A 26,983-nucleotide genomic window follows, 5' to 3' on the forward strand; every position below is an offset into this window, starting at 1 on the left:
ATCATCAGCCAAGCGTAATTCCTAAAGAAAACAGCAGCAATCGTTTTATACATTAATTATTAAGAGTGCTGAGAACAGTCTTTTTTATAGAAAAAAGGGAGTACGAGCTATCAAATGTGTTTGAGTGAGTTATAATATTGGCATAAACACCGAAAGGGTTCATTTAGTTCAAAATTCGTTCTAAATTGTTTCAGCAGGAGAGATTTGAAGTGTATCGAAGTCCGAGAGGGAACACAAAAGCTCACTTTATTCAGAAGGAATTGGCTTCAAATTGATCCATTTGAAAGTTTTGTTTAGAGATCTAGACTCAGCGATCGGTGTACTGTAGTAAGTACTTATGCATATGTATGTTGTACGATTCCACAAGCCCTCTAAATAAAACCTCAACAATCTACTCGCTTACGTGGTCCCTTGATTCATTAAAATCATATTTTTTACAACTGAACTCTTCCTTTCAATATTGTGCCGCTCCCTAAGCATTGTCCTATTCAAACCAATAAAATTGCAATTTTGCACAAGACGGGCATATATCTTCCACTTCAATGGCATCAAAGTAAAATTTTTTTATTTCTTTCAAAAATCTTACTTTTCCTTTTTCTTTGAGCCTTTTTTTTCTTTGTCCGCATTGCATACAAATTTTTTTATTTTGACATTTTTCCATATTATTGGTCTCATGCGATTATCTTTAAAAATATCTGTATTGTATTATGTTATTTTATATTATTTTGTGGAGCAAAATGTTTCAACGAAAGATGGAATATCTTCTCTGCTTTGAATTATTTGAATGTGTATTAACAACAGAATTACGACAGATCTATTTTACTTCGGCGTCTTAGCTTTGGCAAACATTGCAATTCACTTTATTTTTAAGTCTTTGAAGATGTTATATTTAGCCAAACATATAAAATAGTTGTAAGTATTAGGGTATGACAAAATATTTACGCTAATAAATCTATTTTGGGGTTTTTCAGTGTCATCTAGATGATCAACAATAGGCAACACTTGACTTGACTTTGCCTGTAGCCAACTAAATATAGTAAGGTTAGGCGATAACCTTACTTAGTTCATTAATAAATTTCAAATACGTGGAAACCTTGCATAAACAAAGAAAGTTAAAAAGTTTCGAAAGCAGCGTATTATCCATACGCTAAGTTTTTTTTTTTTCATTCCATTCCATCCAAATAGGTCGATATAGTAGAGGATATACAATAATGGAAGGCGGCAATCCTTTTATAAAATATTTCCAAATATCTATCCTTTGACATCTATGTTGTCGTATTTTATTTCATCTTTTGCTTCAAGTAGGTGGAAGCCTTCTAAAAACATTTTCAGTGGTAAACCCCAGGCAAAAGGTCTGGTACGCCATGCCTTGTCAAATTTGGTTTCGAAACAAACTGTTTTCGGCGTTGTGTCATCAGCAGTGTTAATTTTCGATCTAAGAATATAGTACACTTCGTTTTGAACGTCTTCGTGTCAAGTTCGTTTTTCCCCACAACTCAACCGCGTGCTAGAAAAGGACGCTATTCATGTGGTTGAGAATAAAATGGCGGATAGTGCGGGAACCGAAATGACAAAGAATTCAATTAAAAACATTTGGGAAACTAAAAAATGTATCGTACTTGGAGTAAACCATTAAATCATTAAGGAAACCAAGCTAGACGTCTGAAAGATTTCACAAAATAAGAATTAGTTATGGCGTTATAGCTTCTAAGTAAGCCGGGCCAAGGTAATCTTTCATTCAAATAAATGAATGGAAACAACTTAAAACTACAAACAAACAAACAAATAAGAATATAGTACACTATCAATTTACCGCTTTTTATCCAAATCGGTTACGCCGTTTCCGAGTTGTTACTGGATATACAAATGAACATCTATTTCTGTCTTCACATATTATAAATCAAACTCTTAAAGTTTAAAAGAAGGTAATTTTGGACACCACTGAAGAAAGTATTGGGCTGCAAAACGGTACTGTAACGGCAAGAAGTATGTTTTGTGGGAGTCGTAAATCAACCGCACTTCGTTTATTCGGTTAAGGAATGCGCGCCCTACACCTAGGTTAGGTTAGGTTAGAGTGGCTGCCTCCGCTGTCCGAGCGGAGACTCACGTAGGCCGTTGTGGCCCGTTGTGCTACCACGCGGGGGCCCCTATTTCCTATTACCCTACTTTCGAAGAAGAGGAGAGTTTAGACCCCAGTGAGGCTAAACCAGCGCGTTTGCCTAATGAAACGCAAGATATCGTTTGGGTTTATAGATTCAAGCTCCGCAAGGCACCCAAAAGAGTGTCTGTGGAGGCATTGGTACCTGGTTTTTGACAGTGCGGGACAGTGGCACAGAAAGTGCTCAACGCTTGCTTTCTATCTCCTCCTCGTCCCTACAGCTGCGGCAGAAGTCATTTGTCTGCAGGCCCATATAGGCACCGTGAGTGCCCATGAGACAGTGACCTGTAAGAAGGCCCACTAGTGGGCTTATAGAGATACGGTTTAACAATATCACCGATCGCGATCTCTTTTCATCCAGCTTAGGCCAGATTTGCTTGGATATACTACATGTAGGTTCCCTCGCCCATCTGGCGTTTGCCTGATCCGTGAAAAGAGATCGCAGGTGGTATTTTCAAGTGTTTAGAGGAGGGCTGGCCCAATCAGCGGAGGTTGTTGTTTGCAAGTTGGTGCCTTCCCTAGCTAGCTCATCCACAGCGCAGTTTCCTGAGATGTCACAGTGGCCAGGAACCCATATTATGCTCTGTAAAAACGGAGATTTCGTGTGATCCCGGCTCCACGCCGTTTGCCCACTCGTTCCTCTCTGGGATTCTTGTGGAAAATTTGTTATCCCAGCAAGGGGCGATGTTGTATGGTCCAATTTCAAGAAGGTTTCAGGGACTTGCTTCAGGATCCGGGTGTGACCAAACCTGCAATCCCTCCATGGTTCGATAGCGTTGAGCCTCGCCGCGTTGCAGGAGACACAGTATCTACCATATAGATCAGTTGGGAGAAGGAATAATATGGTTTCAAGAGCTTTGGTGGGAGTGGAGGGAAGGGCACCGCTGGTGAGCATTGCCGCCATCCTCTGCACTCTCGTTACTTTACTCCTGTTAGATTCGATATCGAGTGCCGTCCACCATACGGTGACGGCGTAGAAGAGTATGGGTCTCACCACTGCCGTATAGATCCAATGGACTATGCGTGGCTGGAGACCCCACCTTTTTCCGATTGCCGACTTACAAGCGTAGAGAGCCATTGTGGCTTTCCTGGATCGTTCCTCCACATTTCGCTTCCAGTCAAGCTTCCTGTCTAGAATAACTCCGAGATATTTAACCTCGGTAGAGAGTTTGATTTCCTTCCCGTTTAGGAAGTGTATACTAGGCACGTGGCGAAGTCTTGCGCAACTATGGTCAACTGGCATATAATAAGGGTAATTAGGTGACAGCTTCATTCAAACAAATTTTTGTCGAAGTCGTACGGAGCATGGTGGGACGTTCATCTACAAATGTGAACGGCAGTACTATCTCCCTGGCCGTACATAATTCAACACCGAATCTGTGCTTTTTGGCATGACCACTAAAGCGTGACTAGATTTCATGGTATAATTTTCTTGTCCAGTCCATCACACCTCTTGAATAGCAGGTTTGACTAATTTTATTCTCAAGAGTTCAATAACCAAACAGACAGGGACTCGAGTCACTGTAAAAGCCCGGACATTCCATGTGCATTCCCTTAAGTCGTAGACTTTTAAACATTTGAAGTTAATATTTTTGGTTGCCATCAAGAACACCCTAATTTTTTTCATTTGAAAATATTTAATAATAAGTAAATCAAGCTGGAAAAAAGTTCTTCCAAGTGCGGTCGCCGCTCGGCAGTGACTTGGCAAAGTGTATATTTCTGCCATGAAAATCTGCTCTGTAAAAACTCATTTGCTTTGCAGATGCCGTTCGGAGTCGGCGCAAAACATGTAGCTCCCGTCCCGTCAATTTGAACGACAAGGACAAGGACGCGAATCGGAAGAAAAGCTCGGCGAGGTTATATCGCCCCTTTTATTTATCTCTGCCATGAAGGGCTGTCAGAGTAAACCAGAGTCACCAAGACTCCTTAATGGCTGTTAGTAAAGTCTGAGAGATGCTCTCAAAGCAACCTTACACTAAAGGACAGCCAAAGATCTTCCGAGCAGGTTCCCCTGTTCATATTGTTCTTAAATTTGAAGCTATCCGTAAAGACGGCGTTGGACTAATATTTGGTTTGGAGTTATGAGATAGTTCCATTCGTGTTCTCGTTGATTCTGATGATGAACTTGTTGTCTAGACAGGGAGTCGAAGTAGTATAATAAATTTGACTTAAGTTTTTGGGGAATGAAGACTGAGCATGATGAGATGGTTTTTTGAACAAGATGCCAATCGTTTTCTTTATGAATGGGTTGATTGCAGATAGTAAAACCATTAAAAGTTAAGCTCCCCTCTGCTTGATTCTTTTAGCGTCACTTCTGAACTCAGTGAAGGAAACTTTTGGGAAAGTTCTTCCAATTGTACCCACTTGCCCTCAGTGGGCCTAAACAACATTACCTCACCAAATCTCAGCACTATTGCAAACAAATTTAACCCATAAAATCACATTAGAAATAACTATACAAAATATTTGTTACAAATTTAAAAAGTCTTTCGAACAACGTTTACTGAACCACGAATATCAAAGTGGAATAAAAATTACCATATCCCTCATTAATATTTAAACATTTTCTGTTTCCTTTCCAATTACTTACGCTTGCCAACAACTCCGCCTCCACTCACGGCCTTTTGTCACTATTAAAAAAAGAGAGCAATAGCCTTTAAGATTTTTATTGCATACTCGTAGGCGCCCTTCGCCCTTAGTTAAATCGGAAACAATCATGCCATTGATGCGGTTTTCGCTCACCAACAGGCTTTACACACACATCGAGCCCTATTTTGCATATTCGATTGTATGTATGTTCCCAAAAATAATAGGGTGTGCCTTATTTTATGGAAGCAATTTTTGTTACACATAAATCAAGAATCCGCCCAGAAATATTCTTTGGCTCACTCATAAATACGTCGTCTATCGAAATCGGGTAACGACTAAACGTGCTGTAAGGCGCTAAAGAACGTTTGTTGCTGTGAATGTCTTTCAAAAACCTTAAGTTCAAGTCCCGTTTTTTCCGTTTTCATGATTAATATCCCTCCCTGAAGAAAGGTTTACAAGTATAATATTATGACAATGCGCTGAACATATCACATGAGACCAAATGGCACAGTGTCCTATGAATACTGCAACCAATCGAAATATGGCTTTCTACTTATTCAACTCAAAAACGCTCGTTTTAACTTACTTATTATTGGTTTCGCTGAGTCAATGCTGGCAGAAATGGCACATATTATAACCCAGTGTACAAGAACCCCCAGCGCTTTTGCGATACCACAAGGAGTATTACGCTGACCTAGCTCAGAACTAATCTCGGTTCCAAGTAAATTACGATGACTTTGTATTCAAATCAAAGAAACGCTATATTTACTGTTTAGGTTATTGGAACATTCTATACAACTCCTAAAGAGACGCAATGTTCTCGTTACAGTATCGCTCTGAGGATATGTCTGGCTATGCGGAAAGATAGGTCCCCAATTACCGGCACTAAACGTAGACAACGAAATAGATAGCGAAGATATCTGACCCAAATATGCGGAAGCCGCACAGAACGTAGGCGAGGAGCTGCATAGATTGCCCCTCCTACTCCATGGTCCATTTTCGTGCCGCTCCGTAAAAACTAAAATGTTGAATATCTAAGTTCGTTCACCATCTTCCTTGTAGGAAAGATATTTACAAATTACCCTAAGGTCTCCGGACATTAACTCCACTTTCCCATTGCTCCATGCAAGATTTCGCGAGTCGTCCTAACCCTTTAACTTTATTGATATGGAGTGACAGGACCCCACCCAGGGGAACATGGTGTCAAGGAAGTGCTATAACCTCATTAGCTAAGATTTCTGATTGACTCCAATTTACAATAGTCTCTAATACCAAGGGAGAAGAGGGAATCTGCGCTGCTTCCAGTCTGACCCTTCTGAAACTCTCACAACCAAATTAAACTGTTTACATGATTTTAATAATCGGGGATTGCCCATATTGCTTTTTTAAATGTATGAAAACATTTATTTGAAGCAATTTTTTTTAATTTTATAATTTATTTAATAATTTGGGAAAAATTTAAACAACGTGACATCAGGACGGACAAGGCGACAGCTGTTTCGATTATATCTTGTAAATCTCTTCAAAGCCTTTTCTCCCGGGAGTGGGAGTCGAACTCGCACTCCTACGATAGTTGAAATGGTTATAAACGCATTCAGCTACGTCATGCCTGTTGTAAAGTTTTTCCCAATTGCCTTCTTTTTGCATATTTTAATCTTTTACACATTGCATACTTCGTATGCAATTATGTGTTAAAGCTATGCTTGGTACGGCGGTTTTCAAAGAAACTTTGGTTTTGTTGCTGTTTTCGTTCTATTTATAGAACTACAACGAATTAACCAATTTTGTCTGTTTGTATGATTTTAATAATCGGGGATTGCCCATATTGCTTTTTTAAATGTATGAAAACATTTATTTGAAGCAATTTTTTTTTAATTTTATAATTTATTTAATAATTTGGGAAAAATTTAAACAACGTGACATCAGGACGGACAAGGCGACAGCTGTTTCGATTATACCTTGTAAATCTCTTCAAAGCCTTTTCTCCCGGGAGTGAGAGTCGAACTCGCACTCCTACGGTAGTTGAAATGGTTATAAACGCATTCAGCTACGTCATGCCTGTTGTAAAGTTTTTCCCAATTGCCTTCTTTTTGCATATTTTAATCTTTTTACAAGGTATAATCGAAACAGCTGTCGCCTTGTCCGTCCTGATGTCACGTTGTTTAAATTTTTCCCAAATTATTAATTAAACTGTTTACTTTTAATTGTTGCCCCCGTCTTTCGCGCCACCATCATGTAACGCAATCACAATTAGTCATTTATATATCCGATGCACTCAACCTTTTAACGAATCTTTAAGGACACATCGTCCCGTTATGTAATGATTTAAAAAAAATCGTCGTATGTATACGTTTAATGACCTCACACAGTTTGGTGCGCAGTTTTGCTTTTTAAGCCAAGGTTACAAAAAAGGGCGCACCCTAACCTACGCACATACTCGTATTACTTGCGGCACTTGTGGCACTTGGCCGTAGTAACAATTTCCATTCGAAATTACGGTAGTTAGTATGTCATCGGCGATTGAATGCGGGTCGTGCAGTCTCGACCGTTATCTTTGGTATTGATTCCGATTTTACTGTTGCTCGTTTTTTACTTCTTTTGCTACTGACTCTATTCCTTCCTCATCGTCGGTGCGGTTTTTTTGTGTCACACTTTTTCAATTTTATTGCATCGCATCAACAAATCGAATTGTTATGGCCACGCTGATGCTATGAAGTTTCACTCAATTGAAATTTTAGGCTGATGCAATTGGATTGGTCTATTAAAATTCCAAGCGATATTCCGCGGGTGACAGTACTGAAAACTTTTTTGGTTTTGTTTGAGCTCCTCTTTGAAATAAAATAAATAAGAAAATAGAACGTGGGATATCCTTTTGCGCATAAATGCAACGGGTCCTCTGAAAACACTAATACCTACATTTGCATACGAAACCCTTTATAGGGCAAGTACCTTGCCACTGGTACGAGAGCTTAGATGTAATCATTGTACCCAAATATGTAACTGAGCTGTTCAGCACTTTGTACCTATGACACTCCGTTTCATAGCAGGGCGACAGCAGATCGATGACTAAGAAATACCAAACCCCTAATGCGGTGTATCTGCTGTATGTCCACTGGTTGCATCCTCGATTGTATTACGGAAGTGGGCGTATCATTTCCAATGTTCAAACTTACACCACTATACACGCCTCTTCAACGCGGTGGTCGTCTACGATGAAGATGAGTAATGTAATAAATAACTAATTGAAACTAACCGAGATAAAGCGATGCGATGTATTAAAGAATCGTCTGCCTGGAGAGCTCCCAATGAGGTTGACAATTGTGGGATAAGCTATATATTGCGCTGACAACCCCTTGAAGGGGTTGCGCTATGCAACCCCTTGAATCAATTTGGTATTTTAGTCGCCTCTTACGACAGGCATACCTGGAATCTTTTTTCTTTGCGTGCAATGTCTCATCCACGCCGTTGGAAAAGTTTGTTTAGAGGGCTTTTCAGTCTGCAGTGACCCTGTTAAAATTCTCGGACAGCTTTTGGTGAGACTTAATATGACTTTATATAGCTTTGTATTGTATGGCCCATGTTGTTTAAAACCACTCTGAAGGGTGTACTTATTCCTGCTTGTGGTCGTTCTTTAGTTTTAGAAGGTGAGCTCAATGAGTCTTTCATCAGCTGTTTTTTTGATTAAACCTGGAATCCATGCAAATACGATGATGTTACAAATCGGTTAAGCCTCCTAACACTCAAGTTCTAATGACGATTCAACCTCAACCGTAATGCACCTTCTCCCGTTGCTTTTGTGGATAGTAGTGTAATCCTATTTATTTGTGTCCCGGTACTGTTTTGATCCATTGTGAAGTGAATATGCTTGCTTTTATGGAACGAGTGGACAATAGGCCCACTTTGCGGTGAGTGCTGGATAAATAGGTAGTACCACATGTAGCGGCAACTCGCCGCTGGTTCAGACCCCAGCGGGTTAGGGGGTTAAAATATACCCGCGGTAGGTATGCCTATCGTAAGAGGCGACTAAAATACCAGATTCAAGGGGCTGTGTAGCGCAACCCTTTCAGGTTACCAGCGCAATATATAGCTTCTCCAAACCCAATTGTAAACCTCACCTATCCGTCGCGAATCCGGTTTCACTAACAGACGAGGCTCTGGCGCCCCAAGCTCCTCATGGAACTTGGGGGTGAGGAGGGAAAGATGGTTTGAAGGTTTAATGTGGCCATATAAATCGTTCCCGAGATGGTCGGGCTAGCACCTTAATGGTGCTGTGTTACCGGGGCGTACCGGATCTGTATCCGGCAAAGGACCATCACAACGATAACACTCCCCAAAGCCTTCGGGAAGAAACCTTACAACAACAAGAACAACCACACGTAGCAAATTCTTCTTGGAAAGACTAATGGCTAAGAAGATGAAATTTTGGGATTCAAGGGGTTGTGTAGCGCAATATATAGCTTCTCCAACCCAATTGTCAACCTCACCTTCGAAACGCGAATCCCGTTTCACTAACAGACGAGGCTCTGGCGACCCCAAGCTCCTCATGGAACTTGGGGGGGTGGGGAGGGAGGGATGGCCTGAAGGTTTAATGTGGCCATATAAATCGTTCCCGAGATGGTCGGGCCAGCGCCTTAATGGTGCTGTGTTACCGGAGCGTATCGGATCTGTATCCGACAAAGGACCATCACATCGATAACACTCCCCAAAGCCTTCGGGGAGTAACCTAATCGCTACAACAACAACAACAACAACAAGATGAAATTTTGCCTAACAGAGTTTTCGATGAACGAGACAGCATGTACACATCTTACCGCACTAAGTACGGGTACAGCGATCAATTTAGAAAATTTGCCTGTAATTAATTTACATATATGATATTAATAACAATACTTTGTTTTCAGTTACCTCACTTTATTAAGGCCAAGTTTTAATTTTATAATAAAAAAATTGTTTAATCGAATTACATACCAAGTACCTAATTTTAAAAGTATAGTTTATCGATATATCGGAGATGTAAGAATTTTGTATATAGTATCGGATATCTTATATATGTAACATATACTGAAATCAAATTGTGATATAAATCATATATAAGAATTGTGTTGTAGTAAATTAGAGTAGCCAATTATTTAAAATTTTATAAATGTTGATATATTTAGAACAAAAATAACCGCTAAATATAAAGTAAAGGAGACATTATAAATACTATTGTTTTTTTTTTTTTTTTGTATTGTTTTCTAACATATTGTTTTGTTTTTGATTAACATACATACGTTTTCTTGATATGGTTGACCACGTTTTCATAAAGTACATATAAATTTATTGAAATATTCATGTGTTGCATTTATAATAAGATTTATATATGTATAAAATTAAAATATAATTTTCAGATTCGACTGAAGTTTATGTATTATAAAAGGGAAGGCGCATGAAAATAAAGTATATCTCCATATACATAAATTTGCTACAAATTTGACGGAATATAGAATTTTATTTTAAATGATATTTGTGGTGTATAACTATTAATGATCATCGTACGCACATGATGGTTTAAGTGCATTTTTAAAAGTAACACACAAATAAAGAAGACGCATTACAAATAAAGATTAAAGACGAAGAAAAACAACTGTAATACCAGATTGATTTGGCATATATAATTAAATTATACATATATGAAATACCTTGACGCAATCAATCGCTTGGTTTATGTAACTGCACCCTATTTATTTTATACTGTTTCTAAGTGTGTTCAAAAGTCTGCTGGAATAAAATTACTAATCATATTTAGTGTGCATATTCTTATTGGTTTTTTTGTTTGCTTTTTAATATAATTTGACGTTTAAAATTTCTATTTTTTCTGTTAGTGAAATATCTTAACTGTTCTTTTATTTTTTAAAAATTTAAGAATCTTGGTTTCATTTTCCATTATATTTTGTATTAGCCTAAGTTGTATAGTAAACCAAGTTACGCGCATATTCAATCTTTTTACTGATTCTCTCCCGAAAGAAACAAAAAATTAAACATAAAACATTCCTCAAAAGTAAAACCAATTCAAATAACTTTTTCATGCGCAATTAAATCCTCGAGCAGCTTTTCTATGCACACTCACTAAAAACTGTCCACAATACGCCAATACTTCCGCCCCCTGACACAATTACGGATGCTACAACCTAAACAATTGGTGTTGTATACGTTTAGAAGCTCATATAACCACGAGATGTTGAACGACGGCGCGCACACAAATATGAGATCAACACAATGAGTATGAGTGCAGCCATTGCAATACCCACAGCAATGGGTACAATATCCATGGTCTTTGGTCCATCACAATCCATAGCATTAGAGAAGGTATTACGTTTTTCGGCAATGAATGCTTCAGTTTGTACATTGCTCAAGATTACGGTGCCTACGACCTTTGGATCCTGCATTACTGCAGTCAAATGGAACTTCTGGGCACGTGTGCAATGGTAAGACATTTTGGAGGGTGTTTTGAAGTCATCACCGACGTGGATCAATTGAATTGTTTGATTTTCTAAAAATAAAAGAATGGTAAATTATAAATATTCTTATAAAAAAAATTATAAATATGGCCGTTTTATGTCAAAACCAGCATTGGTTTTAAAATATAATATCGTGTATTCAAGTTATGCAAATATGCTTTTTTGCGTTTATTATTTTTTTTTAAGTATTTCGATAAAAAAAAGTAAATATTTTCAAAAAAGAAAACAAAAAGTTTCAAATGAGTAAACATATCAAAAAAAAGTACTTAGAAAAAAAAAATTGGGTAATTCCAAAGAGTGTCGTATTAATATAAGATTTGAATTATTTCCATGGTTTCCAATATAAAATTTGATTAACATTTAAAATTTTCCACAAGAAGTCTTTAAAATAGACCAACATAAAATGCTACGCATCGCCTATATGGTCGCCAAGCCTAAAAACTACTCACTGGAAGAAGCTGCAGGCCTGCCAAAATACTGCTCTCAGAATCGCCACGAGCTGTCTTCTTATGTCCCCAGAACACCATCTACATAATGAGGCGAGAATACTCCCCATTAGGAAGAGAAATGAGATGCTAACCAAACAATTCCTGTTGAATACCCAGAAACCTGGGCATCCCAACAGACATCTGATTGATGAGCCAACACCGCCCAGGGGCTTAAGGAGTCATCTCCGTAAGCATTATGAGGAAATACGGCACCTGAGAACTCAGCCGTATGAAGCAAAAAAACACAAGCAGGTCATTGGTGAACTCCACAAACAGGCGTCGGACCTTTATGCCAGGAATTGCCCGGTGAATCCAGTACTCAAAGAACAGTACCCAAAACTTGCGGAAGAGGAACGCATACTCCCCAGGGAAACAAGCACTCTAGCTCAACTTCGTTCTGGATACTGTAACAGGCTAAACTCTTACCTATCCAGAATCAACCCCGACCTACAAATGTATGCAATGTGTCCCCACATGGCACCAACCATCTCTTTAATTGTAATGTGGAACCAACGCCTCTAACATCCCTTTCATTATGGTCCACCCCTGTTGAAACAGCAAATTTCCTTGGACTCCCGTTAGATGATATTGATGACAATTTGTGATCGGTCGCAGCTATTAGGTGGGGCGAAGCACTGCTACAACAACAATAGCAACAACCCACATAAAATCCTAACGCAAAAATAAATATCAAAAATTTGCAAAAAAAATATTTGGAAAGCAAATTTTCTATAAAAAAAAAACCTGATTTCCATTAAATTATAAAAACACTAAAAAACATAAAGCGCTTTTCGAAAATAATTGTATGGGTAAAAAAAAATTTAAATATGTATTTCGAAAAAAAAATATTTACGAATAAAGCATTTCAAAAAAAATTACTTGTCGCTCTGAACTGGGCCTACAAATACCAAATACAACAAGGTTTTTATACTCAGTTGAGCAGAGCTCACAGAGTATATTAACTTTGATTGGATAACGGTTGGTTGTACAGATATAAAGGAATCGAGATAGATATAGACTTCCATATATCAAAATCATCAGTATCGAAAAAAAAATTCGATTGAGCCATGTCCGTTCGTCCGTCTGCCCGTTAACACGATAACTTGAGTAAATTTTGAGGTATCTTGATGAAATTTGGTATGTAGGTTGCTGGGCACTCGTCTCAGATCGCTATTTAAAATGAACGATATCGGACAATAACCACGCCCACTTTTGCGATATCGAAAATTTCGAAAAATCGAAAGTGCGATAATTCATTACCAAATACGGATTAAGCGATGAAACTTGGTAGGTGAGTTGAACTTATGACGCAGAATAGAAAAATAGTAAAATTTTGGACAATGGGCGTGGCACCGCCCACTTTTAAAAAAAGGTAATTTAGAAGTTTTGCAAGCTGTAATTTGGCAGTCGTTGAAGATATCATGATGAAATTTGGCAGGAATGCCTAATAAAAATTAGCAAAATCGGAGAACGACCACGCCCACTTTTTAAAAAACAATTTTTTTTTTATTCAAATTTTAAAAAAGTTAATATCTTTACAGTATATGAGGAAATTATGTCAGCATTCAACTCCAGTAATGATATGGTGCAATAAAATACAAAAATAAATGAAAATTTCAAAATGGGCGTGACTCCGCCCTTTTTCATTTAATTTGTCTGGGATACTTTTAATGCCATAAGTCGAACAAAAATTTATCAATCGTTGTGAAATTTTGTAGAGGCTAAGATTCTAGGACGATAACTGTTTTCTGTGAAAAAGGGCGAAATCGGTTGAAGCCACGCCCAGTTTTTATACACAGTCGACCGTCTGTCCTTCCGCTCGGCCGTTAACACGATAACTTGAGCAAAAATCGATATATCTTACTTAACCTCAGTTCACGTACTTATCTGAACTCACTTTGTATTGGTGTAAAAAATGGCCGCAATCCGACATGACCACGCCCACTTTTTCGATATCGAAAATTACGAAAAATGGAAAAAATGCCATAATTATATACCAAATACGAAAAAAGGGATGAAACATGGTAATTGTATTGGTCTATTGACGCAAAATATAACTTTAGAAAAAAACTTGGTAAAATGGGTGTGACACCTACCATATTAAGTAGAAGAAAATGAAAAAGTTTTGCAGGGCGAAATCAAAAGCCCTTGGAATCTTGGAAGGAATACTGTTCGTGGTATTACATATATAAATAAATTAGCGGTGCCCGACAGATGATGTTCTGGATCACCCTGGTCCACATTTTGGTCGATATCTGGAAGACGCCTTCACATATACAACTAAGGGCCACTCCCTTTTAAAGCCCTCATTAATGCCTTTAATTTGATACCCATATCGTACAAACACATTCTAGAGTCACCCTGGTCCACCTTTATGGCGATATCTCGAAAAGGCGTCCACATATAGAACTAAGGCCCACTCCTTTTTAAAATACTCATTAACACCTTTCATTTGATACCCATATCGTACAACAAAAATTCTAGAGTCACCCCTGGCCCACCTTTATGGCGATATCTCGAAAAGGCATCCACCTATAGAACTAAGGCCCACTCCCTTTTAAAATACCCATTAACACCTTTCATTTGATACCCATATCATGCAAACAAATTCTACAGTCACCCCTGGTCCACCTTTATGGCGATATCTCGAAAAAGCGTCCACCTATAGAACTAAGGCCCACGCCCTTTTAAAATACTCATTAACACCTTTCATTTGATACCCATATCGTACAAACAAATTCTAGAGTCACCCCTGGTCCACCTTTATGGCGATATCTCGAAAAGGCGTCCACCTATAGAACTAAGGCCCACTCCCTTTTAAAACACTTATTAACACCTTTCGTTTGATACCCATATTGTACAAACGCATTCTAGAGTAAACCCTGGTCCACTTTTATAACGATATTCCGAAAAGGCGTCCACCTACAGAACTAAGGCCCACTCCCTTTTAAAATACTCATTAACAACTTTCATTTGATACTCATATCGTACAAACAAATTCTAGAGTCACCCCTGGTCCATCTTTATGGCGATATCTCGAAAAGGCGTCCATCTATAGAACTTAGGCCCACGCCCTTTTAAAATACTCATTAATACCTTTTATTTGATACCCATATCGTACAAAATAAATTCTAGAGTCACCCCTATAAATAAAAAAAAAAAACCCTGGTCCACCTTTATGACGATATCTCGAAAAGGCGTCCATCTATAGATTTTAGGCCCACTCCCTTTTAAAATTATCATTAACACATTTCATTTGATACCCATATCGTACAAACAAATTCTAGAGTCAGGCCTGGTCCACCTTTATGGCGATATCCCTAAATGGCGCCCACCCATAGATCTATGGCCCACTTCCTCTTAAAATACTCTTTAATACCTTCCATTTCATACACATGTCATACAAACACATTCCAGGGTTACCCTAGATTCTTTTTACAACATGGTAATTTTCCCTTACTTTGTCTCCACAGCTCTCAACTGAGTATGTAATGTTCGGTTACACCCGAACTTAGGCTTCCTTACTTGTTGAGCCTAAAGTGATTGAAGCTTCTAACTCTTAATAGTTTTGACACGTAATAACCAACATAAATTACATTAAAACATACCCTTAGCATCTGGGAAGTGATCACTGGTCAATGGTAAAACGAAATAGATTTGTCTCAATTCGCTTGATTTGTTAACCATATCGAATTGCAAAACCATTGCGTGTATGGCTTCAATAGGTCCCCAATTAATTTGAATCGATTGTGAAGTATTTGCACAATTGGCATGATCGACCTTAGCATCCTTGGGGATGTTATATAAACGTGTAGCAGTTTTGTTATCTGAAAATATGAATAACAGATTTAGTATCGCATTCCATACTAGTTATAAAGCAATTGTAAAATATGTTGTTGTTGTTGTTGTTGTTGTAGCGATACGGTTGCTCCCCGAAGGTTTAGGGAGTGATCGATGTGATGGTCCTTTGCCGTTTACAGATCCGGTACGCTCCGGTAACACAGCATCATTAAGGTGCTGGCCCGACCATCTCGGGAACGATTTATATGGCCACATTAAACCTTCAGGCCAATCCGGTATTTTAGTCGCCTCTTACGACAGGCATACCTACCGCGGGTATATTCTAACCCCCTGACCCGCTGGGTTAAATTGTAAAATATCTTACCTTTGGTCTCATAAGTAAAATTCAGCTGTACAGCCATATGAATGATGATACAACTTGAATTCCATTTGCCAATCTCTGGTTGTGGGAATGGTGTTGGTGCGGGAGTTGTTGTTATTGGTGCTACGGTGGTGGTATCTGGTGCGACAGTTGTTGTTGTAGTTGTAGGACGAGCAGTAGTTGTTGTTGTAGTAGTTGTTGTTGTGGTAGTTGTTGAAGTTGTGGTGCTAGTACTTGAAGTAGTGCTTTCTGTGGTAATTGGTGCATTAGTTGTTGTAGTTCTTTTTTCCACGCCTTCATCATGCTCAACAACAGGCAATTTGGCAACATTATCAGGAAATTTTGCCTTCTCCAAGTTCACATCGATTTGGCCGGCTGCAATGAAGACAAAAATAAGTATCGCTTATTAGTTTTAATATAGGAGAAAACTTTAAATTTGTTCAAACTCAATTATTTGTGTGAGAAAATGCAAACTTTTTGTTGGGATACAGCTTTACGACCTAGATATGAGAAGGCAAAATAAGTTTTTATTTCGGGATTTCGGATTATGCTCTAGCCATGCTGAACTCGGCAGCTGCTCACTCCGCCTGGTGATCGGGTGTGTTAGGAGGTAATAATCTGCAAAACTGGAATATGTCCATTCACCGGAAGGCATAACTTACATCACGATGGCAGATGCGAGAGAATGAGGAGAGAGAAAAAAGATTTGGATAGATATATAGACGGAAGAAAATAAAGGGAAGAGAGAATAGTTAGAAGGTAAATAACTAGAGAAATTAAGAGTTAGCGAGATAGTAGAGAAAACCGCTAGAGAGAGAATAAGAAAAAACGACAGGGACAGAGAAAGCGTAATAAGATAAAAAAGGAGATGGAGATAAAGTAATATAGAGCAGAGTAATGGAGCGATAGAGATAAAGGGTAATGAAGAAATAGATAAATAAAGACTAACAGAGAAAGATAGAGATAAAGAATTAAAGAGAAAGAGAGATATAAAAAGTAAAGGTAAATGAGAGAGGAATAGTAAAAAAGAATAGGAGACTAATGGAAGGAAGGAGTAATAGCGAAAATTTGGCGAAATTTTGGGGGTACACCTATACATACAGAAGTAATAATAAAAGTAAATAAGTACATTGACATAACAATAATAATCGGAGATAAGAAGGCTCCGTGTTACCAAATCAACCGAAAACTATTAATTATAATATCATTTGGTATCAAATTCCAAACATTGCAGTTAATGAACTTTAGCGAAATCGGAGTAGCCGTTGCTCAAGTAAATTTTATAGAATACACAAACAAAAATCGCTGCAATAAAACAAAATCTTGAAAACAAGATTGCTTTCAAAGCTCAAGCCTTATTTCCAATTGCTAAGCAAGATTTCAAAGAGTTATGAAAATTTTATCAATTTTATTATGCGAAGCATTCGCCGCTTGCTTTTCTTTCACTTAGATCTAGCGAATCGTCATCAAAAATTAGCAGAAGGAACAAATAAAAGTTCCAACTTAACAAAATAAAAAAATAAATAAATAAAGTGAGTCACTTGATGCAGAACAAAAATAAATGTCGATTGTTCATATATCTATATGTGTATATACAATTCAATATATACATACAGTACAGTCGGAAAGTATTAGAACAAGATAAAAAAAAGATGTTGATGTTGAAATAAAATGGTAAAGCGAAAGGAAATATGTTGAAATACGAGCCCAAATCATTATTTTGCAAAAAAACTTAGGGAAAACTATCGAGAAATAGCCAAACTTTTGAAAATATCTCTGTGTTCAGTTCATACGGCCAATAGAAGATATCTCCCGACAAAATACTAACAAAAAACGATCTGGTCGACCAAGAAAGGCAAAACAAAGAATCGACAACAAAATATATGCAATAAGTAAGACCAATCGACGGAAATCTGCATCATAAATTCGTGCTGATTGGATTCGCCAATATCGCTCACGACAGTCAAAGGCCGGCTTAAAGGAAAAGGTATGATTTGACGCATTGATGTTAGAAAGCCACTTCTACGGCCAGTAAATAAACAGAAAAGACTGAAGTTCGCTCAAGAACATATTGAATGGACGATTGATCAGTGGAAATCAGCTTTATGGTCAGACGAATCAAAATTGGAACTTTTTGGGTAGCCATAGGCGTCAATATGTTCGCAGAAACGTCAATGAAAGGTTCAAAGCAGATTGCATCAAGGATGATAAATGGATTTTTCATTTTGTACCAAACGAGGACAAAAATGTACCAAATCATCCAAAAATGTACCAAAAGTCTTCTAATGTGAATTTTAACCAAACTAGAGTTATGTTCTGCTTCTTTATAGAAAAACTGTTTTTAGTCAGGAAACTTCCTAACACAAATAAAAAGTGGTATAACAGGGAAATATTATTTATGAAGAAATACTTTTCCACTAAAAATATTAAAACAAGTTTATCGATTAAATCGTTCAAGTATGTACATATGTACATTTCTTTATTGAGTACCACTAAGGAACATAAAATCAATATTAAAAGAAATATAACAACTGCATTCAATGCAAAAACATTTTTGGTACAAAAGGTTTAGATTCAGATATAAAAGTTGACGAATTGTTGCCTATATCTATACTACATTAACAGCTCTTCTTCTTTGAGTTCTTTTAACACCTCAGTTGACAAAAAGCTTTTTTTCGTATCTATATTATGCCAACTACTGTTAGTTTTTTCATCGAGTCTTTAGATTTTATTAAATTCGAAACTGTGTTTATTTGAAGTATATTTCTACACTTAATTGTAATTAAATTTTGTATAAAAAATATCCTATCTATGTTTGCGGATGAATGTGGAATCGGCAATATGCCTTGAACTATTCTATAAATCTTGAAAAACATTAGCGCATTAATTAATTTTTAACCGATTTCTTCTTAAAAGTTGCCTATATTTAAATTCTTGAATTTTTTAAGCCTCTCATGCTCAGCTAAAGCTTTAAATTAAGAATCTATTTTCTCTATTTTATCAAATTTAAAATAACAATCATTTCTGTACCGAAAAATATTCCTGACAAATTGTGCTCGGCAACAAAACAACTTTACCTCAAAGCTCTTTGCGGCTTGGCTTACTGAATTGCTTGATGCAGGGTTGCGCGTTTACAACATTTTTTCATTGTAAACAATTGTAAACATTTACCAGCATATGATATGTCATTTCAACTTATATTGTAAACTGTCAAGTCAAACAGATCGATTTGAAAGGTCCAAAAAGTTACTTTTTATTTATAATAAAATGAAAATTGACCAAAACAATGAAGAATCGGACAGTGAAAATGTATAAAAAAATATTAAAATACTAAATATTAAAGCGTATTTTTTTATTATTTTTTTACAAGCTTGGAAAACTGTTTGAAAAATAGTGAAAATGCTTAATTAGTAATAGATTGTTTCTGACTCATAAAAAAAGCAAAAAAATTAATTGTTTACGTAAACTACAGGCCCAACCCTGGCTTGATTTATTGTAAACGTACTCCACAATTTTCGGTGTAGTTTTGGCTAAATTTTCAGCTCGAATATGAGCTTCAGAGCACGCATGCCGTTTGATATGAGCAAGTCCGCCTAGAAATGAAGAATTGCACATAATACATTTTTTCCCCTGAGTAGATTTTTCCACTTCCAACCATGGATACATTTCCTTCCACTGCTGCCTCAACGAAATTTTATACTTTCCGCAACTTCATTCGTCCACACTAAGTACGTACAAAAACAATTGCGTTTTCTTAATTGGTTACATACTGGTTTGTATATTTATACACTTACGCTGCTGTATGGTTGGAGTCTCTATGTTCTTGTTGGTGAGAATTTTTTGATTTAAGTGATCTGTATGTACATAAATTCGTTTACATACAAATGTGTAGTATTTCATGGCTTGAACTTCGCTAACGTACATTTTAAAAAATAGCACGAATTTAGGGAAAGTTTTGTGAGGTAAACGAAGACGGATATATTTTTTTCGAAAAATTAAAAATTTTTTTGTACACTCAGAGCTGCTTTGCAAAGGACTTGAAGTGTAGTGCTTGTATTTTACAAAAATTTACCAAATATGTCAATGTAGTACCAACGTACTTTCGGGAAGCGAAATGTACCAAAAAAAGGACAAATGTACCACTATTTTCAACACTGGATTGCATTGTGCCACCTGTAAAACATGGCGGTGGCTCAGCGATGGTTTGGGGCTGTTTCAGCTACGCTAGCGTTGGCCAACTAAAAAAAAATTGAAGGAATTATGAAAAAAGAGCAGTATCCCAGTATAATCCAACGCCATGCAATACCATCTCGCATTCATTTGATTGGTCGTGGATGACGATCCGAAACATACGTCAAAACTTTGTACTTCTTATTTAGAACGAAAAAAGTCGCCCGTGACCATAATACAATAGAGTGGCCACCACAATCCCGCGTTTTAAATCCCCTCGAGCTATTGTGCGAAGAATTGGATCGACGTGTGAGAGATCTAAAGCCAACAAATATTCCTGACCTCTGGGATTGTTTGAACGAAGTGTGGAATAATATTCCACATCAAACACTTCAAAAACTCATCGAAAGAATGCCGAAATTGTGCACTGCAGTCATCAAAACAAAAGGTGGCCATTTTCAAGAAAATCGCTTAAAGTAACATACTCACTGTTTTCTAATAAATTTTGATGGAACTTTCAGTAAAATTCATTAAAAATGTTTTCGAATCATAGAACGACGTTGAATGTACAAAACTACTTCGAATATATGAATAATATTTTAATAAATGCTACGATAAACTGACAAAAACAACTTTTTTCATCTTGTTCTAATACTTTCCGACTGTACTGTATGTAGGATATGTACAGTGGCAGATGAAAAAATGGCATCGAAATTCAAAATGAAGCTGCTGTCTAGTAATGATTATTCTTAGTTAATAATAGTTTTCATATAAATTAGAGATAGTTCGATATATAACAGAAACTAAAAAAAATATAATATGTTATGATAATGCTTTAAACAAGAAATCGAAAGAAATTTTCAACTTTTAACCATACAATTTTGTAAAGTTTTTACTACCCACTTTTGTTGATCATTCAATTGCGTTGTACAAGTGCTTAATGAGCTTGCAGATTTTATTGAAAAATATTAAAACTTTTCCTCAGGAATAGCAAAAAATAAAATAACATTAAAAAATAAATTATAAAAAACAAACACAATAATTCGAAAATATCACTGCCATATTCAGGTCTTTTTTAAAAAAAATTATTCGTTTTTTTGATCTTTTATATTTTTCTCTTATTTTATAAAAATTGTTAAAGATCAAAAATAAGGCAATTTAGTAATGTTTTCAAAAGTTGAAGGTTTCTGGTTTTTTTTTTCGTTACTATTTTTTAGATTAATTGCTTTATTTTATTTAATTTATTTTTTTTTTTTTAATGGAGCCCTGAAAACAACCCCGACGGCTGCACTGTATGCCATTCTGCGCATTCCACCTGTAAACCTGGCGGCAAAAAATAGAGCGTTAACAACTGCAACGAGGCTCAGTGCCTAAGGGCAAACCATACGGCCATAGTAGTATAGCGTCATCAATTACAGCTCCGAAGAGAATACCTTATTCGTGCTTCGAAGGGGTTCTTAGAGCCACGTAGAGGTGGATGCTTGACGCAAGGAGGCCCAAATGGGGGACGAGACGGAGTAGCTGTAAGCAAAGGAGTTGAAAAACTGGAACAAAATAGTTTAAACTACAGCCGTGTCAGATCCAAGCAGCGATTAAGGCAATAATCTCGCATAGTACAGCATCTGGAAGTGTGTTAAGAGTGTAAGCAATCCCTGGAAAGAATCGGGATAGGGAGAAGCATACATCTATGTTGGGTCTCAGGACAAATTTTAATAGATGGGAATAAACAAGCGGATGAACTAGCTAAACAGAGCGCATCGCTCGAAGCTTGCTCCTTAGCTTAGACGTCCCAATCAAATTGGGCTAGATTAAAAGAAGGCGAGAGGTGCACATGACCGACCAAGCGGGAAAGGCGTGGACCCAAGCGCGGGGCGGCAAAGTGACGAAGATCATGTGTAGGTCTTACAACCTTAGACTAACAGATTTACTCCTTTCATTAAAAAGAGAGGACTGTAGACTCATGATGGGTATTCTGACTGGACACTACACATATGTAAATATGTATATTAGTTCAACAAAGTTTTGAATCTGTGTTGTTTTTTTTTTTTAATTTTGTTTTTAAATATTCTTTTCTTTTGTTTTTTAAATATTTTTTTATTGTTTATAGTTTCAAATTTTTATTTTTTTTATTGTTTGTAGGTTCTTATAATAAGACATTAGGTGCGCATCTGCATGACTGTGGATAATTTTAACCTAAGGTTTTTTTTTATTGATTTTTAACTTAACAATTTTTTTCGTTAAAGTTATCTATTGTATTTATTTTTTTTTCTTAAATTTTTATTTTAAAATTTTTTTTTTTTTTATTTATAGTTTATAATTTTTTTTTATTTGTTTGTAGTGTTTAATAATAAGGAATCATGGGCGCAGCCGCAGAAATGTGAATAATTTATACCTCAGATTTTTTATTTAATTTTTTTATTGTATATTTTGTTTATTTAAAGTCTTTTCCTTTTTTTTATATATTTAAAAATGGCGGCCACCATGGTGTGATGGTAGCGTGCTCCGCCTACCACACCGTATGCCCTGGGTTCACACCCCGGGCAAACCAACATCAAAATTTTAGAAATAAGGTTTTCAATTAGACGAAAATTTTTCTAAGCAGCAGTGTTTGGCAAGCGCTCCGTGTGTATTTCTGCCATGAAAAGCTCTCAGTGAAAACTCATCTGCCTTGCAGATGCCGTTCGGATTCGGCATAAAACATGTAGGTACCGTCCGGCCAATTTGTAGGGAAAATCAAGAGGAGCACGACGCAAATTGGAAGAGAAGCTTGGCCTTAGATCTCTTCGGAGGTGATCGCGCCTTACATTTATTTTTTTTAATTTTTGAACTAAATATATATGTAATTTTCATAAATTAATTTCACCGTGGAACAATCCACAATGATGACTCACTTACAAGATGAACGACATTAAGGTATAAGGAATATTGAATTCAACGCATATAAAAATTGTAAAAGCAAAGATAAACTTAAAATAAAAAATATTCACTTCATGTAAAAAACTGCAAACGGAAGGGCGTACCCGGCACCAAGCTGAGAGTACATAATTGCATATGTACATTTGATAATGATGACAATGAAGTGCAATTGCAATGACCAGGCTTAGCAACAATTTGCATGGATGAGTAAAGCAAAAAGGTATTGAAGTTCAATTGCATATGTATGCCACGGAAAAAAAAAGGAACCAAGCAGAGGTAGTTTGAAGTCAGTTGCCAAGGTACGACATTATTCTACCACGTTGAGTGGGTGCTTAAGCCAAAAGTAAACGTCAAAAAAACCCCCAGCGGGTTAGAGGGCCTAGAATATACCCAGTGCCGGGTGTGCCCATCGCAAGAGGCGACTAAAATACTCTAATTATTCAAAGGGGCTGTGTAGCGCAAGCCTTTCGGAAGGTTGCCAGCGCAATTTACAACTTTTCCAAACCAATTGTCAGCCTCATCAACTAATGGCGACTCCTGCTTTTTTAGCAGTCGAGGCTATAGCGAAACCAAGTTCCTAATGAAACCAGGGAGTGGGGCGGGATGGCCTTGAATGTTAAATGTGGTCATACTAAATAGTTTCCGAGGTTGTGGGGCTTATACCTCAATTGTTCTTGTTCTTGTTACCGCAACGTATCGGATCTATATCCGGCAAAGGACCATCAAATCCATAACACTCCTCAAAACCTTAGGAGAGTGTCTTTATCGCTACAACAACTGTAGTTCATATTTATTAAATATTTTAAGATTGAAGTACGGAATTCTTCAAACGAAATGAGAAATAAGTGGCTTTCATATCTTATTGTAAATCCTCAATATCAAACTGAAAAGGAAGCTAAGAACAAGGTAATTCTAAATTATGCGGAAAGCGAAACTGTCTGAATTAGAGATGGACGTAGTAAAACAATTGTATTCCGAGCCTGTCCGTTCCGCACTTTTTATATCTGCTGAAGTGATTCCTATTAAAATGCTCACATCATTTTGTAACCGAGTAGAAAAAGAACACGTGATTCGAGGTAACAATAGGTAGGTCGGAATAGGTAGTAATTGGACATGCAAAAGTCATGCAAATACAAACAAAGATAAAAACCAGCAAGTACTCACTGGAAGAAGCTACATGCCTGTCAAAATACCGCCCTCAGAACCGCCACGGGTTGTCTTCTTATGTCCCCAAAACACCATATACATAATGAGGCGATAATACTCCCCGTAAGCGTTATGAGGAAATACGGCACCTTAGAACACAGCCATATGAAGCCAAAAAACACAAGCAGGTCCTCAGTGAACTCCACAAACAGGCGTCAGACCTCTATGCCAGAAATTGCCCGGTGAATCCTGTACTCAAAGAACAATACCCAAAACATGCAGAAGAGGAACGCATACTCCCTAGAGGCACGCGAGTCACTCTAGCTCAACTTCGTTCTGGCTACTGTAACAGGATAAACTCTTACCTATCCAGAATCAACCCCGACCTACAAAATGTATGCCCGCTTGCAATGTGTTCCCACATGACACCAACCATCTCTTTAATTGTAATGTGGAACCAACGCCTCTAACACCCCTCTCATTATGGTCCACCCCTGTTGAAACAGCAAGTTTCCTTGGACTCCCGTTAGAGGATATTGATGGCAATTTTTGATCGGTCGCATCTATTAGATAGGGCGAAGCACTGCTACAACAACAACAATAACCAACAAGTACGAATGATAAAAGATTAAAGAATTGTGTAAATAACTCATTACTTGGTTTGTTTAATATACTATGCATGTTTGTATGTATTTAGGTAAAAATTTATTTAAATTCGTATTTTATTTATATATATTTGTGTTAACTAAAATGTGTGCATATTGAAGCTGTTGTGGGGGTTTTGTATTAAAAGGGATGTTTAGCTTTTTTCCTGACTATCAGTCAGACAACGGTGAGCATTTCTTTGTTGCTACTAATAAGTAAATATATTTATTTATATTATATGGCGGCCACCGTGGTGTGATGGTAGCGTGCTCCGCCTACCACACCGGATGCCCTGGGTTCAAACCCCGGGCAAAGCAACATCAAAAATTTTAGAAATAAGGTTTTTCAATTAGAAGAAAATTTTTCTAAGCGGGGTCGCCTCTCGGCAGCGTTTGGCAAGCGCTCCGGGTGTATTTCTGCCATGAAAAGCTCTCAGTGAAAACTCATCTGCCTTGCAGATGCCGTTCGGAGTCGGCATAAAATCATGTAGGTCCCGTCCGGCCAATTTGTAGGGAAAATCAAGAGGAGCACGACGCAAATTGGAAGAGAAGCTCGGCCTTAGATCTCTTCGGAGGTTATCGCGCCTTACATTTATTTTATTTTACATTTTTTATAAACATATGTACATATGATGCATGTAGAAATCATGATATGTATTTATGTATATAAGTTACTCGTTTTTTATTAAATCCATATAATTTTTTTTTTGTGCTTCTAAATGACCTTTTTTAACACGTTTTTGGACTGGTAATTAGTAAAATGTATATTTGTATTTCACGTAGTGAATAAATTCTTAAATAAAAAAAATTGCGAATGATACATACATACATATTGCAATGACCTTTGAAAATTTTAACATATCGCTTGTCAAAAAAAAAGTACAAATTATTTAAAAAATAATATTATTCCAGGTAATCTGCTTTTGATACAAATGTTCCAAATAGGTATAATTCATAAGCGTTTAACCACCCTGCTTTGAAATAACTGACGCCACTCAAGAGCACCAAAGGAGATATAATCTTCCTCCACTAACCTCTTCCAGCTCAATGGAAGTCTTCCTCTGCATCTGCTGCCAAATGGGTATTTCAGTATGATTATTTTATGCACGGCAACATATTTTACTTTTTCATAACAAAGCCTATTCGTTTTGCTATATTCATATCTGCATAAAACTTATCATTAAACTATACAATCTAATCCATCTACATATGAGGTTGTTGTTGTTTTTGTAGCGATAAGGACACTCCGCGAATGCCTTGGGGAGTGTTATCGATGTTGATGGTCCTTTGCCGGATGCAGGTCCGGTACCAAGCCCGACCATCTCGGGGAACGATTTGTTATGACCACAGGCGACCTTCTAGGCCATACCGCCCTCCCACCCCCTAGATCCATGAGGAGCTTGGGAGAGCCTCGGCTGTTAATGAAACAGGATTCGCCACGGATAGGTGAATTTGGAGAAGCTATATATTGCGCTGGCAACCTGAAAAGGTTGCGCTACACAACCCCTCAAATCTATTTGGTATTTTATGAGCCTCTTATGAGCCGCCGCCGAATGTCAAAAATATCGGCGTGGCGGCGCGGCGTCCGGCGCGTTACTATATTTTCTACTCGTTTAAGACTGTTTAGGCCATTTATTGTTCATGTCGAAAATTGGTCGGATATGGTCGAAAGTGGTATCAACGGATGCGCATCAGTGCCAGTTATAAGAAACTAATTGCGAAATTTAACTCTTTCTAACTGTTCAAAAGTTATTTAAAAAAACAGGCGCTTTCGATGTCAGCTTAACACGGACTTTGCATCACCCAATTCACCAAGTTATTAAACCAAAGCACTAAAAGAAAAGTTATATAATATAATAAATTTTTATGATCACTTTGCATATTTTTTTTTTCAAAAAATTAATAATGAGCAATGAATTCAAATAAAATGACCCAAGGCGAACATGTTTTCAAATTGTCCTGTTATGTTGTTAAATAAAGCAAATCACCCAAAAAAGTGCCGAATTTTAAAAAAATTTTATATTGCGATTAGCTGGAAGAATAAGTAATCAGTGATGCAAAATCCTTTAGTAGGTTCTAGCGGCATAAGCACTCCTTTGAAATTATTCTTACCTCATACTTAAGTTGAGGATATATGTATGCCCTATCCAAAACTAGTCCCTTGGAGTTAATCACATTGATTATAGCCTATCAACCAAGTTTAAATATCA

The 26,983-nt window shown here is 37.1% G+C and overlaps 1 protein-coding gene across 1 annotated transcript in view; it reads right to left on the reverse strand.

Annotated features, from left to right (window-relative positions):
• Positions 1 to 9,637: 9,637 nt before the first annotated feature.
• The window catches only part of Lamp1 (lysosome-associated membrane glycoprotein 1), a 30,886-nt gene continuing 13,540 nt past the window's right edge, over positions 9,638 to 26,983 (reverse strand). Inside the window, exons 2-4 of the mRNA XM_067764334.1 lie at positions 15,901 to 16,272; positions 15,344 to 15,562; positions 9,638 to 11,279 (exon numbers count right to left, since the gene is read on the reverse strand). Of these exons, the coding sequence (XP_067620435.1) occupies positions 10,942 to 11,279; positions 15,344 to 15,562; positions 15,901 to 16,272 (929 nt within the window). The 3' untranslated portion in view covers positions 9,638 to 10,941. The remainder of the gene's footprint in view (positions 11,280 to 15,343; positions 15,563 to 15,900; positions 16,273 to 26,983) is intronic.

This window comes from Eurosta solidaginis, chromosome 2 (assembly GCF_040869045.1).
Source record: "Eurosta solidaginis isolate ZX-2024a chromosome 2, ASM4086904v1, whole genome shotgun sequence".
NCBI lineage: Eukaryota > Metazoa > Arthropoda > Insecta > Diptera > Tephritidae > Eurosta > Eurosta solidaginis.